The sequence below is a fragment of the Lithobates pipiens genome, unplaced genomic scaffold (assembly GCF_037356315.1).
Source record: "Lithobates pipiens isolate NorthernLeopardFrog02 unplaced genomic scaffold, aLitPip1_a1.2 Scaffold_19, whole genome shotgun sequence".
Classification (NCBI taxonomy): domain Eukaryota; kingdom Metazoa; phylum Chordata; class Amphibia; order Anura; family Ranidae; genus Lithobates; species Lithobates pipiens.
Window position 1 is genome coordinate 553,883,185 of NW_027507764.1, and position 16,155 is coordinate 553,899,339.

At 41.6% G+C, this 16,155-nt stretch overlaps 1 protein-coding gene across 1 annotated transcript in view; it reads right to left on the bottom strand.

Annotated features, from left to right (window-relative positions):
• The window catches only part of ANXA13 (annexin A13), a 74,360-nt gene extending 63,176 nt beyond the window's left edge, over positions 1-11,184 (bottom strand). The window contains exon 1 of the mRNA XM_077493298.1: positions 11,032-11,184. Coding sequence (XP_077349424.1) covers positions 11,032-11,046 — 15 coding nt within the window. The 5' untranslated portion in view covers positions 11,047-11,184. The remainder of the gene's footprint in view (positions 1-11,031) is intronic.
• Positions 11,185-16,155: the final 4,971 nt, after the last annotated feature.

Genomic DNA, 16,155 nt, shown 5'->3' on the forward strand with positions numbered 1-16,155 from the left:
AAACCAGGCCTACATCCACTACCCCGGTGCTTATGGAACCTTCAACTCTAAAACATATAAAAATATAGCAGCTGCTTAAATTCGTAAATTGTATAAATAAAAAATAGTAAATGTCTTAATAGGTACCCTGTATATACCAGAGCAACGCTACTGTCATTTATTGTTATGACCACCTTTCATACAATATTCACATATGAGAAAAGATGTATAACAGAGGGTGATAGCCAGTCCAAAAGACACAGGTGGTGGTATAAATGTGGAATTTGTTGAAGTGCACCTCACACCAGAGATCCTCAAACCGTGCGTTACTCCCACTAGGGGTTCACACTCACCAGAAAGTTAAAAACATCATGCTTTGGAATTTTTTTAAATGACCGTCATCGTCTCCACCGTGTAATTATAAGTGGAACGCAGACCACTGTAATTTCCGTCAACATTTGTGTGACCGTGTGTATGCAAGACAAGTTTGAGCCAACATCAGTCGTAAAAAAAATCCACGGTTTTGTTGTCACAATGTCAGATCGTCTGTACGTGGCATAACAGCCAAGTCTTACCATGCTGTCCAACCAACAGAATACATACCCTGTTTCCCCGAAAATAAGACCTAGCGTGATTGTCGGTGATGGCTGCAATATAAGCCCTACCCCCAAATAAGCCCTAACCTGTTTCCCTGAAAATAAGCCCTACCCTGAAAATAAGACCTACAAGGACTTTAACTAGAGCTTATTTGGGGGGTAGGGTTTATATTGCAGCCATCACCAACAATCACGCTAGGTCTTTTTTTGGGGGAAACAGGGTAACAGAGCCAGTGAAACTATTCCTGATTTCCACTTGAAAAATATAACCTGTAGAGAACGATACTCCTCGGTGTCAGCTTGATGTAGTTATCGCAGGCTACATAGTTAACATAGAACTCAGTGTTTATAGAATAATGAACATAATGGGCTAATCTTATGCAAACATGAGTAATGAATCAACATTGAGGTCTGGTCTCTCTGTGTGGTCAGTAGCATACTTCTCTACCATTTATCTCACCCGACACAATATGGATATTATTAATAGATAACTAGTATAATCCTTGCTGGCGGCTGGTGGCTGTGCTTATTGGCAGAAACAATATGTTACTGACCCATCTAGATTGCAAGCTTTGAAATAACTTGATTTTTTTTTTTTTTTTTACAGATAATAATGGACAATAGGGTAAACTCATCTCAATCAGAAGACAGGGGGGAAAAAAAAAGGAAAATTATTATATTGGTGAAAACTGAATTGTTACACAAAAGTAAAGTTATATTTGATTTTGTTCAACAAAAGAGAACTACAGTACTGCACAAACTTTTCTTTTTGTTACTTCGTACATATACAGGCCAAGCTCATGTTTCATCCTTTTGTTCTTTCACTTCTGCATTAGGCCTCATTCACATCTGTGCGTTGCACTTTGTTTAGCGTTTTTTTTACGCAACAGCATAAGGAAGACCATTCAACTGAATGGGCTGCCCTAAGTGTGACAATTGTACCAAAGAGGCTCCTGCACCTTTTTCGGGTGGGTAATGCCAGTTTGAATGCAGAATGTGTGCAGCAGTTTTTCTAACCTCCCAGCATAGATCTGTGCACTTCACCCCCCCCCCAACCTCCCAATGCAAATGCCCCCCCCCCCCCATCACCCCTCCTAGCACAAATTTTCTACCCCTCAGATTTTCCCACCGAGTGCACATCCTCTACCCCCTCCACTCCAAATCCCCCCTCCAAGCACAAATCCCACCCAATTCCCATTCCTAGCACAAATACTGTTCAATTTTCCTTAATACCAAATCCCCCAAAAATTAAGCTTTGGTACTAAAACCTGGAAGTTGGCTGGTTTCTATGTAGAAGTGAGAAGCTGAACTCTCCAGCTTTAGTAAATAAACCCCTATGCATCCCATCTGTTTTGCCCTCTGATATGTGTCTGGTATCTGATCAAGTGCACTCCCTCATTGATCAAAGATTTATGTTATCTAATAATTGAAGCCATAAATGGGTTGGCCCTTATTACAGTGGCAGTAAAACCAAATAGCTTCTGTTGCTATTGTGAGGATTAATTTCTGTAGCCGTTGCAGGTACAGAGGTCAGGGATGGCTTGTTTAAAGCTAATCTACTACTTGTTAAAAATATGCAAATATTTGAATGTCCATAGCCTATCCGCAGTTCCACTTTAAGTTCACATTCATGCTATTGTACAGCCCCCATATCTGATTTGGGACAGAGGGGGAATAAACAGGGTAGAGGTAGAGGGCATGATAGAATCTAGTATAGATCCCTCCACATAGGGGGGAAATATGTGGACTTCATATTCCACTAGCATCAAGCATGGTAGTAACCCATGTAGACTTTATACTCCACCAGTATCAAGCATGACAGTAACCCATGTGGACTTCCTACACCACCAGCATCAAACATGGCAGTAACCCATGTGGACTTCCTACTCTACCAGCATCAAACATAGCAGTAACCCATGTGGACTTCCTACTTCACCAGCATCAAACATGGCAGTAACCCATGTGGACTTCATACTCTACCGGCATCAAACATGGACGTAACCACAGGCAGTACAGTGGTGTAGTGGTTAGCACTCTCACCTAGCAGTAAGAAGGGTCGCTGGTTCAAATCCCAACCATGACACTACCTGCCTGGAGTTTGCATGTTCTCCCTGTGCCTGCGTGGGTTTCCTCCGGGTACTCCAGTTTCCTCCCACCATCCAAAGACATGCAGGTAGGTTAATTGGCTTCTGTCCAAAATTGGCCCTAGTGTATGAATGGGGACCTTGGATTGTGGGCTTCTTGAGGGTTGGGACCGACATGAGTGTGCAATGTATAGGGATAGGGACAATTGTAGACACTCACTCAGGTTGAACTGGATGGACTGGTGTCTTTATTCAACCTAACTAACTATGAAACTAACCCATGTGGACTTCATACTCCACCAGCATCAAACATGGCAGTAACCCATGTGGACGTCATACTCCACCAGCATCAAGCATGGCAGTAACCCAATGTGGACTTCATACTCCACCAGCATCAAACATGGCAGTAACCCATTTGGATGTCATACTCCACCAGCATCAAGCATGGCAGTAACCCATGTGAACTTCATACTCCACCAGCATTAAGCATGGCAGTAACCCAAGTGGACTGGATGGCAAAGAGAAAAAGATTGGAGGCTCATCCTCCTATCACATTCTGCATGCCAGCAAAGCAAAGATATTAGAACTGGAACAGTCAATGCAAATGGTTGGTATGTAATAAACAGGTGGCACATCACCTGTTCTGCCTTGACACACATCATATGTTATGACACATAGATTTGGAACCACCACTATTACTGAACTTTACCTGAAACTTGTTACACTGGCCTAAGCCCCTGTCTGTTGCTAGAGAGCCTCCTGCAACTTATCTAGAAAACTAAATCCACAATGAGGCACAGAGGTGAAAAACTGGCAGGGTTCAAGACTGGTTTCTGCAGCTACTGGTACGTGTATACCACTGTACAACATTTATTTAACATTTTGTTTGGCTTTTCCAAAGTTGAATTTTGATCCATCTATGGGCAGGCTGGTTGTACTGAAGTTGGCATGAAAACACAAAGCCCTGCCCCAAAAGGGCAGCTTTAATGCAAAGACATACAGTAGTCCAGGAGAAGACATGGAGGTTAATTTACTAAAACTGGAGAGTGCAAAATCGAGTGCAGCTGTGCACGACAGCCAATATCAGCCTAACAGTATATCAATGTATGTAAAATGTGAAGGTATATCCAGAGCTCACTTCAAATTTTGATTTAGTTTTATGCCCTGTACACACGGTCGGACTTTCTGACGGAAAACGTGTGATTGGACTGTGCTGTTGGAAATTCCGATCGTGTGTGGGCTCCATTTGACTTTTTGCGTTGGAATTTCCGACACACAAAGTTTGAGATCTGGATCAAAAATTTTCTGACAACAAAATCCAATCATTTAAATTCCAATCGTTTGTATACAATTCCGATGCACAAAGTGCCAGGCATGCTCAGAATAAATTATGAGACGAAAACTATTGGCTACTGGCCTCTTTATACTCCCGTCGTACGTGGTTTACGTCACATTGTTCTGAATGATCTGATTTTTCGACAACTTTGTGTGACCGTGTTTATGCAAGACAAGTTTGGGCCAAAATCCGTCGGAAAAAATCTGATGGATTTTGTCATCGGAAAGCCCGACCTTGTGTACAGGTCATTAGTCATAGTCTTTGACTAAAATGCCATTTTTACTCATATTTTAGTCTTCTGAACTGTTTTAGTTTTATGCCGCGTACACACGGTCGAACTGTTTGACGTACTTAGTCCGTCATACAATCCGACGGACAATCCGTCGTACTTTCCACTGAACGGACTTGACCACACACGGATACACAAACAGTCCGTCGAAAGCTTGCGCGATGACGTGTACAGCACGTACAATGGGACTAGAAATAGGAAGTCCAAGACACAGCAAAGCACCCTTCCGCTGTGTAAATCCTTTCTGGGCATGCGCCATTCTTAGTCCGTCGAACTAGCATACTGACGACCGTATTGTCCGCTGAAACCAAAGTACGACGGACAGATTTTTGGAAAAACCGAAAATCTTAGTACTCCGGACTGCACGCTGAAAAAGTCCGCTGAAGCCCACACACGAGCGGATTGTCCGCTGAAATGTGTTTCAACGGACTAAGTACGTCAAACAGTTCGACCGTGTGTACGCGGCATTAGTCATATTTTATTTGACTATGATCTCCAGTACATTTTAGTCGACTGATATCTCCTACATTTTCGTTGACTAAAATCTAATGGGTTTAGTTAAATTGTAATGCATTATTTAAGCATTTCTGTTGAACTGTCAAACTCATTATATACTCCTGGAGTAAAAATCTAATGTTACTATATATCTAATATTATTATTTATGGTATATGGTATTAAAGTTTGAACGTGCACTACAGACACAGATTTAGCCTTTGTGATATATAATGTCTTTATAAATAAAACCAAATTTCATGAACAAAAATATTGCTTTCTAACTAAGAGAAGGGCAACCTTAAAATAAAAAAATAAAAACTCTATTGGCTGTAATGCCATTGCACATATTATCTAAATTACCAGCATTACATTTTAAGAAAAATAAGGCCCCTTTCACACTGGGGAGCTTTGCAGGCACTACAGTGCTAAAAATAGTGCAATTTTACCGCCGACGCCGCTCCCGCCCCAATGTCAATGGGGCCTAAGAAAAGCCCTTTTCTTATAATTTTTTCCTTCCGCAGCTTAATAGATGCCCCCTACTAAGGCCCCTTTCACACTGAGGCACTTCTAAACTTCCAGTAAAACACTGAGCGCTTTTGAAGAGCTTTTCAGGCGCTTTTGTAGAGCTTTCCATTAATTTCAATGGAGAGGGGCATTTTTTCACCACCCTACCAGCGCACTGCCCCAGTGTGAAAGCATTCATTGATTTTAATTTAAATGGTTTTTCGTGAGCTTTTCAGGCATTTTTTTAGCGTGAAAGCACCAGAAAAGCGCCTCAGAGTGAAAGGGGTCTTAGTCCCTGTACACACGGTCGGAGATTTCGACAACCAAATCCGTCGGATTTTGTCCGTCGGATTTTGCCCGTCGGATCTTGTCGGAAACTGTTGCATACACACGGTCGGACAAAGTTGTCGAAAAATCCGATCATTCAGAACGTGATGACGTAATTTCGTTACGATGGGACTACGTTCAGGCTAGTAGCCAATAGCTTTGATGTAGGAATTTGATCTGAGCATGTGTGGTACTTGGTCTGATCAAAATTCTCTACACATGATCGGAGTATGTCCAATCGAACCAGATGGTCGGAAAATATTTCCAACAAGTTGGAAAATTGGGTCCGACGGATATTCCGACGGAATCAGTCCGATGCATACCACACACAGTCGGATTATCCGACAACACGGTCCTATAGGACACATTCCGACGGATTCTCCGACCGTGTGTACAAGGGCTTATTCTTATGTGGTAGTGCAGTGTACATTTTGACGTCAAATTTCGATTTAGACCCATTTTCAGGTGCTTTCACGCTAAAAAAGTGCCTGAAAAGCTCAAGAAAAACCATTTCTATTAAAATCAATGAATGCTTTCGCACTGGGGCAGTCCACTGGCAGAGCGGTGAAAAAATGTCCCTCTCCATTGAAATGGATGTAAAGCTCTTCAAATGTTTTACTGGCAGTTTAGAAGCGCCTCAGTGTGAAAGGGGCCTTAGCTGGACAATTCGATTGTGTGTGGGCTCCAGCAGACTTTTTCTTCCCAAAAGTCCGGCAGACTTAGAAATAAGACTGGCTTCAAAATTGTCCCCTGGACTCGGCTTTTAGCGGACAATCCGTTTGTTTGTTTGCTAGTCCGGTGGACTAAAACCGACGCTAGGGCAGCTATTGGCTACTGGCTATGAACTTCCTTATTCTACGTCATCACGTTCGAATCCGTCGGACTTTTGGAGTGATCGTGTGTGGCCAAGTCCGTTCGCTTGAAAGTCCGCTGGACCTCAGCTGCAAAGTCTGTCGGATTGTCCGCCGGATTAAGTCCAATCGTGTGTACGCGGCATTAGTCGTATTTATGTCATTTGATAAAATGCCATTTTAGTTTAATTCCTATTTTAGCCATCTGAATTGTTTTAGTTTTAGTCGTATTTTTAGTGGTGTGTGTATATCAGTGAATTATAGAAAAAATAACATTTTGTATGCACTCCCCCACAGTGTTGAAGCTTGGTCCAAGCCCCGTTGCTGTCACTTTAGGCAGACAGCTTCATCTACATATAAGTGAGGAGGTAAAAAATCTTGAAAAAGCCATGTAAAAGCCATGTAAAAAAAAAAAAGGAATTAGTATACTGAATGAACTAGATGAAATTGGGTATTTTTTCAACCAGACTATGTAACTATGAATAGAATTAGTACAAGCGTTCACCATACACTGTCAACTGAATACCTAATTTCTTAAGCCAGCCATACATAGATCAAAATTCAGCCGGTTCAGCAGGGACCAGTCAAGTTTCAATCCATGCATGGGCAGGCTGGTTGTACAGCAGTCGATTTACAATCTTTGAAAATTCCCACTCAATGAGCACTGCTAGCTATTGCAGTGTATTCTGTATTCTGATGGCGGGCAAATCTCCTCTCTGTCAGGCTACAAAGACACAGCAGGAGGAATCTCATTCAACTAGCAGGTTGAACGAAAAAAAAAAAAAAAAAAAAACGTGATTCCCCCATCCGCACATTCGATGTGGATGGGGGAATCATGTTTTTTTTTTTTTTCAACCTGCTAGTTGAATGAAAAAAAAAAAAAATCATCTATGGGCTGCCCTAGAGGAAATCTAAACCTACCCTCAAAAAATAACCCTAATCTGCAGCTCATAGTCCTAAAATTACAGTAATAAAAACTACATTATCATGGCAATAAATACTATCACACCAACAAATAAATCATATAAATGTTTTAGCGTCCATTTACAATGTGCCAAAATCTATTTATCTGTTAATTTTTACAAGCTTCATAAAGGTCCTTGCTGCTGTTGATTAAAACAATTCCATGAAATAGGATATTTCAGACATACAGTGCCTTGAAAAAAGTATTCATACCCCTTGACATTTTCCACATTTTGTCATGCTACAACCAAAAACATAAATGTATTTTTGGGGATTTTATGTGATAGACCAACACAAAGTGGCACATAATTGTGAAGTGGAAGGAAAATGATAAATGGTTTTCAACATTTTTTTACAAATAAATATGTGAAAAGTGTGGGGGGTTTATTTGTATTCCGCCCCCTTGAGTCAATACTTTGTAGAACCGCCCTTTACGTCAATTACAGCTCCTGTCTTTTTTTACCCATTCTTCTTTGCAAAATAGCTCAAGCTTAGATAACAACTTCAGCCATGATGTGACAGCTTTGGATTTTTAGACACTGTTTTTGCCACAATAGGTGTATATTCGAACTGCGACCATTCAGCTATCTTCCATGATTGCGTACTTAGTAGACATGTGCGATTCGTTTCGTACGAATCTCAAATTCGTACGAATTTCCCTAAATTCGTACGTTTGGGAGGATCTGAAATACGAATTGCCATGCGTTTGAATTTTGTACGAAATACGAACTTTTGTTTACGAATCCCCAGGAGATAGTCAGCACAGCACAGGGATGGTGGGAGCCCCTCATCTAACGAAAATTCGTATCTCGGATAAGAAATTCTTCAACGGAATTTCGTATTTCGGATAAAACCCAAACTTCCATCAGCATCGACTGTCATATTGAGGTATATTTTTGCCTTTAAATTCATTGTAAAGAACGTTCGTACAAGTTAACGAACCTAATGACAATTCGTATTTCGTACAAATTGAAATTGAATTTCGGACACGAAATACGAAGTACGAATTAATTTTAATATGAAGCGTAATGGAACAGAACAAAACAAATTTATTGACGGCGCCCATGTCTAGTACTTAGATGGAGAGCGTCTGTGAACAGCAATTTTCAAGTCTTGCCACAGATTCTCAATTGGATTTAGGTCTGGACTTTGACTGAGGCATTCTAACACATGAATATGCTTTAAACAAAACCATTCCATGGTAGCTGTATGTTTAGGATCGTTGTACTGCTGTAGTTTGAACCTCCGCCCCAGTCTTAAGTCTTTTGCAGATTGTAACAGGTTTTCTGCTAAGATTTCCCTGTATTTGGCTCAATCCATCTTCCCATCAACTCTGACCAGCCTCCCTGTCCCTGCTGAAGAAAAGCATTCCAACAACATGATGCTGCCACCACCATGTTCCAAGGTGGGTATGGGGTGTTCAGGGTGATGTGCAGTGTTAGTTTTCGGCCAAACATAGTGTTTTGCTTTTAGGCCACAAATTTCAATTCTGGTCTCATCTGACCAGAGCACCTTCTTCTACATGTTTGCTGTGTCCACCACATGGTTTCTCCTCAAATGCAAACGGCACTTCTTATGGCTTTCTTTCAACAATGGTTTTGTTCTTGCCACTCTTCCATAAAGGCCAGATTTGTGCAATGCACGACTAATAGTTGTCCTGTGGACAGATTCTCCCACCTGAGCTGTGGATCTCTGCAGCTCCTCCAGAGTTACCATGGGCCTCTTGGCTGCTTCTCTGATTAATGCTCTCCTTGCCCAGCCTGTCGGTTTAGGTGGACGGCCAGGTCTTGATAGGTTTGCAGTTGTGCCATACTCTTTCCATTTGCAGATGATAAATTGAACACTGTTCCGTGAGATGTTCAAAGCTTGGGATATTTTTTTTAACCTAAACCCTGCTTTAAACATCTCTACAACTTTATCCCTGACCTGTTTGGTGTGTTCCATGGCATTCATGATGCTGTTTGTTCACTATGGTTCTCTAACAAATCTCTGAGGGATTTGCAGAATAGCTGTATTTATACCAATATTAAATTACACACAGGTGGACTCTATTTACTAATTCAGTGATTTCTAAGTGCAAATGATTCCGCTAGATTTTAGTTAAGGGTATCGGAGTAAAGGGGGCTGAATACAAATGCATGCCCCACTTTTCAGATATTTATTTGTAAAATATTTTGAAAACCATTTATCATTTTCCTTCCACTTCACAATTATGTGCCACTTTGTTTTTGTCTATCACATAAAATCCCAATAAAACACAGTTTTTTGTTGTAACATAATATGTCGAACATTTCAAGGGGTATGAATACTTTTTCAAGGCACTGCACATTGAAATAGTTGAACTGGATAGAATTTTTTTACATGTTCAATTTCTATGTTTTGCAAAAATGACATGCTTTTGTCAATGCATAGATATTGGTCTTTTTTTTTTGGATATGTCTTGCTCCGGTCTCTTACATTATATGTTAAAACTTATCTATAAACATAGATTAAACATAAAAAAATTCCATGAAAAGCCATTGTTGCTTTGTATGAACTTTGCTTATGATATCATATATGGATTGTATAGATAGACAGAGGAAGGATAAAGGAGAGATTTCACTTTCACAATAGTATCTCAAGTGGGTATACATTAATATTTTGGCCTGTAAGCCTTGTACACACGGTCGGAGATTCCGACAACAAAATCCATCTGAGTAATTCCGACTGATTAATTCCGGAAGAGGTCCGGAAGTGATATTGCATACACACGGTCGGACTAAGTTGTCGGAAAATCCGATTGTACATAATGTGATGACGTTATTTCGTTACGACGGGACTACGTTCAGGCTAGTAGCCAATAGCTTTGGTCTAGGAATTTGATCTGAGCATGCGTGGCACTTTGTCCGATCGGAATTCTCTACACATGATCGGAGTATGTCCGATAGGAGCATTTTGTCTGAAAATTTTACCGGCAAGTTGGAAAACTTGGTCCATCGGATATTCCGACGGAAACAGTCCGATGCAGACCACATACAGTCGGAATATCCGACAAAGCGGTCCGATAGGACACATTCCGTCGGAATCTCCGATCGTGTGTACAAGGGCTAAGACTATCCAAGCACAACCCATCTGCCATATAACAGCTTAATTGGGTAAAAGTAAATCCGTGGGCACTCTGTAGACCCTGCAGACACCCCTTTGAAGTTAACAACCAAATGGCAATATAAGTGTTATTTGACACATGCTATATAATAACCTCTTGCTTGTACAAATTATCCAGAAAACAATAAAAATGATGGAAAAAATATATAAATAAATGCTTATAATATAAGATAGAGAGTGGTCCTCATACCATCAATAGGCCATATCATAATGATGAGTAGAGGAGAGACATGACAGCTAACTTCAAATATGCCATGGTCCTAAAACACATCTGCACAAAGGCAAGAGTGCTACCCAATTAAGTAATGAATATGATACATAACCAAACAGAAATTTAAATCATTCACATATAAAGAGACACTAAGATTTTTCAGAGGTTAAAAGTACATATAATGGTAAAATATAAAGATAGTGACCACAACAATAGCAATAACAAAATGTATATGTATTTAAAGGTCTTACATGGAAGTTGCCCATGTTGGTCAGGGTAATGTAGTCCGTCTAGGCGTTTGCTGCTTTGTCTGTAGGGAAATCTTACAATCCAGTTTTATTGGATGAGTGAGATTAATAAGTAACTCCTCTTATTATCTGCTTGGCCTTTCTACTTAGTTTTGGTGGCCTATCAGCTATGACTATTCAGGATGATCTCCAGGACATAGTTTTGTGACAGTTCAAGGAACAAATTAAACAAATGAACCAATGTGAGTAAATTTGACTATGAAACTGGATTTTTTTTTCTATTTACAGATTTAACATTTAGCTACAGAAACGTAATTTCAGCCTTGGTTTTAGAAATAATGTTTTTTTTCCTAAAATTATTTCTGTTAATATTGCTCATCAGTTGAAATTTTATCTCAATTTTTTTTTATCTTACCTACTTAAAGTGGAGCTTTACGTAAGGGTAAGGGTAAGCTCCGCTTGTCTCCCCCCCCCCCCCCCCCCAGCTGGCCCATTCACAAGTGCAGCACGAATCGGACATGACCAGTAGGAAACCAGCTGTGAAGCCACAAGGCTTCACTGCCAGTTTCCCTTAGTCAAGATGGCGACGCCAGCACCCGATAGCCGATTGAAGAATTGGTCGGACCCTAATATTAAAAATCAGCAGCTACATTTCAGCAAAGAACCCCTAACAGCTGCTAAAAAAATTTTTTTTTTAAATAATAAAAAAAGATAACAATGTAAAAATAGTAAAAAATTTAATAATAAAAATAAAAACTACTGATAGAGTTCACGGCTCTACTGACACCAATCTCTGCCCTGACACCATTCACTGCTCTGTTGACACCATCAGTATATATAATCCTGCGCGTGTTTAAGCTTTGAGGTGCACACCCTAATGCAATAGGCTGTGCACGCCTATGTTCCATCTGAAACTCACTCATCCGTGTCTTTATGGACCTTACTTTGTGCACTGGTCTGCAGTCATGTTGGAACAGGAAGGGGCCATCCCCAAACTGTTCCCACAAAGTTAGGAGCATGAAATTGCCCAAAATACCTTGATATATTGACGCCTTAAGAGTTCCCTTCACTGGAACTAAGGGGCCAAACCCAACCCCTGAAAAACAACCCCACACCATAATCCCCCCTCCACCAAATAATTTGGACCAGTGCACAAAGCAAGGTCCATAAAGACATGGACGAGCGAGTTTGGGGTGGAGGAACTTGACTGGCCTACACAGAGTCCTGACCTAAACCTGATAGAACACCTTTGGGATGAATTAGAGTGGAGATTGCCTTCTCCTCCAACATCAGTGCCTGACCTCAAAAAAGGTGCTTCTGGAAGAATGGTCAAACATTCCCATAGACACACTCCTAAACCTTGTGGACGGCCTTCCCAGAAGATTTGAAGCTGTTATAGCTGCAGAGAGTGGGCCAACTTAATACTGAACCCTACGGACGAATGTCGCATACACACAATCAGAATTTCCGACAATAAGTGTTCGATGTGAGCTTGTTGTCGGAAATTCTGACCGTGTGTATGCTCCATCGGACATTTTCTGTTAGAATTTCCGACAACGAATCTTTGAGAGCTGGCTCTCAAATTTTCCAACAACAAAATTGTTGTCGGAAATTCCGATCATGTGTACACAATTTCGACCATACAAAAGTCCATGCATGTTAGGAATCAAGCAGAAGAGCCGCACTGGCTATTGAACTTAATTTTTCTTGGCTCGTCATACGTGTTGAATGTAAGCGGGCTGTTGGCGATCGGAATTTCCAAAAACATTTGTGTGACTGTGTGTATACAAGACAAGTTTGAGCCAACATCCGTCAGAAAAAAATCCACGGTTTTGTTGTCGGAATGTAAAAATCGTCTGTATGCGGCATACGACTGGGATACCATTTACTGTAAGTTCATGTGCGTGTAAAAGCAGGCATCCCAATACCTTTGACATTATAGTGTATGTTTGAAAGCAATACTTCAGCAGTTTACATGCAGCAACAGTTAGAACCAATTCAGACCTATGCGCATGTTTTTTGGGCTTATTGACATGTGCTTATTTATGATTTTTCTATGGCGCCCCAACACTGCACTGCATTATGGGGCATTGTCCATTTTTGAGAGGCATTGACACACATTCTATGTTCCATTCACGACAATGGCAGCGTAGGAAAATCCATGATCATTGATAACACATGAAAAGGCATACTGTGTGTGAACTTTAACCAGTAGTAGGGTCACACTGTGTTTCATAATGTAGTATTGCAAATTGTGAGTATTTGTCATGTGGCTGACTGACTTTCAGTATATGATGACCTAAGAGAGATTGCGTTAACCCAAGTGACAAGAGTGCAGTTCTGCTGCACTGTCTTTTCAGTGATGATTTTCATTATGTGTGCTGATTTGATTTCTTGTCTCTTGAGAAATGTATTTTGGAATCAGAAGTGTCCTGAGTGTGCTGGCTATTATTATACTTGTAGTCAGTTCAATGAGAGCGCCAAACAAAAGTCTTGAAAGTCCGAAGTCTTTAATGATTCAAATAATGGCAACAAGATAATATAGAAAAGTCAACATGTACCCCTTCATCCAGGACTACAGAGAGAGGTTAAAATGATACCCATAAGTAGGGATGAGCCCGGTGTTCGCTTGTTCGGCGAATCCAGAACTTTGTGGGCCGTTCGCGCCATATTCGTGTGGCGCTCACGGCCCAAAATGCACTGCGCCATCGCTCATGATTGGCCAAGCATGCACTGTGACCCCGCATGCTTGGCCAATCACAGCGCCGGCAGCGAGGAGAGCCATAATTGGCCACAGGCAGGATGCCTGTGGCCAATTATAGTTCAGGGGGGTTTAGTACACGCCCCACACTATATAAGTCCGCCAGCACGGCAGCCTTGTGTAGTGTGTTGCGGCAGTCAGTGAAAGAGCACGATAGGCAGGGACAGTGTCTTTGCTGCTTGGGAACCAAGCGCTTGTTCAGTGGGTGTTGTGTGCCTCCTGCACAGTATAAACCTGAAGCTACCCTTTATTGCTGGTGTTCTGTTTCTGTAATACAGACATCTTCAGAAGTTAGAGTGGGTATTGTGTGCCTTCTGCACAGTATACACCTCAAGATACCCCTTATTGCTGGTGTTCTGTTTCTGTAATACAGGCATCTGCAGCAGTTAAAGTGGGTGTTGTGTGCCTCCTGCACAGTATACACCTGAAATAATCCCTTATTGCTGGTGTTGTTCTGTTTCTGTAATACAGGCATCTACAGCATTTAAAGTGGGTGTTATGTGCCTCCTGCACAGTATACACCTGAAGCTACCCCTTATTGCTGGTGTTGTTCTGTTTCTGTAATGCAGGCATCTGCAGCAGTTAAAGTGGGTGTTGTGTGTCTCCTGCACAGTATACACCTGAAGCTACTCCTTATTGCTTGTGTTGTTCTGTTTCTGTAATACAGGCATCTGCAGCAGTTAAAGTGGGTGTTGTGTGCCTTCTGCACAGTATACACCTGAAGCTACCCCTTATTGCTCGTGTTGTTCTGTTTCTGTAATACAGGCATCTGCAGCAGTTAAAGTAGGTGTTGTGTGCCTCCTGCACAGTATACACCCGAAGTTACCCCTTATTGCTGATGTTGTTCTGTTTCTGTAATACAGGCATCTGCAGCAGTTACAGTGGGTGTTTTGTGCCTCCTACACAGTATACACCTGAAGCTACCCCTTATTGCTGGTGTTGTTCTGTTTCTGTAATACAGGCATCTGCAGCAGTTAAAGTGGGTGAAGTGTGCCTCCTCCACAGTATACACCTGAAGCTACCCCTTATTGCTGGTGTTGTTCTGTTTCTGTAATACAGGCATCTGCAGCAGTTAAAGTGGGTGTTGTGTGCCTCCTGCACAGTATACACCTGAAGCTACCCCTTATTGCTGGTGTTGTTCTGTTTCTGTAATACAGGCATCCGCCGTAGTTAAAGTGGGTTTTGTGTGCCTTCTGCACAGTATACACCTGTAGGGATGGCCGAACTGTTTGCCCGGCGGTCGGTTCGCGGCAAATTTTGCGTATTCGCGATTCATCCGATTGGGGGACTATTAACGCTGTTCGCCCCGCGGACATATGTATTTACAGTGTGAAAGAACTTTGACCCATGATGACACATCCATCATGGGGTATAGGACAGCCCATTGAGACATTTCAGCACATGGACAATTGGACATACCCCCTACCTTATAAATAGACCTGATCTGGCAGCCGTTTTACATTCTGTCTTATGTCAGTGTAGGGACAGGACGCTATATGGAGCAGGGACAGAATGTAGTGACACAAATCGCTAGCTATTAGGTCCACAAAAGTCCTTTTAAGGACTGGTATAGGTGTAGTACAGTATATAGGGTTCAGTGCATTGCTGTGCTGGTGATTGCAGCTTTCTTTTGTCAGTGTAGGGAAAGGATGCTGTGTGCAGCAGGGACAGTCAGTTTAATCACTAGCTAGCTATTACTATTAGGTCCACAAAGGTCATTTCAAGGACTGGTATAGGTGTACAATATATAGGTTGCTGGTGCAGGGCTGTGCTGCAGATAACTGCTGGTTTCTGCAGCAGTCTTTTATCAGTGTAGGGACTGAGGTACAGTCTGCAAATCACTAGCTACTAGGTCCACAAAGGTCCTTGTAAGGACTGGTATAGGTGTACAATATATAGGGTTGTGTTGCACTGCTGCTGACTGCTGCCCTATTCTGCAGCAGTCTTTTATCAGTGTAGGGACTGAGGTACAGTCTGCAAATCACTAGCTACTAGGTCCACAAAGGTCCTTGTAAGGACTGGTATAGGTGTACAATATATAGGGTTGTGTTGCACTGCTGCTGACTGCTGCCCTATTCTGCAGCAGTCTTCTATCAGTGTAGGGACTGAGGGACAGTCTGCAAATCACTAGCTACTAGGTCCACAAAGGTCCTTTTAAGGACAGGCATAGGTGTACTATTTGGTGAGCAGTATATAGGTGTGTAATACACGTATAAAATACTTGCACATATAGAAAGCATAGTATAGTGCATTTCCACTGTGCAGCATTGTGACTGCTGAGCGGTTCTGCAGCGATACTACAAAGAGTGACAAACACAATAAAAAAAAAGTATTATAACTGGTGTGATAGACCAGTGGCCCCCAAA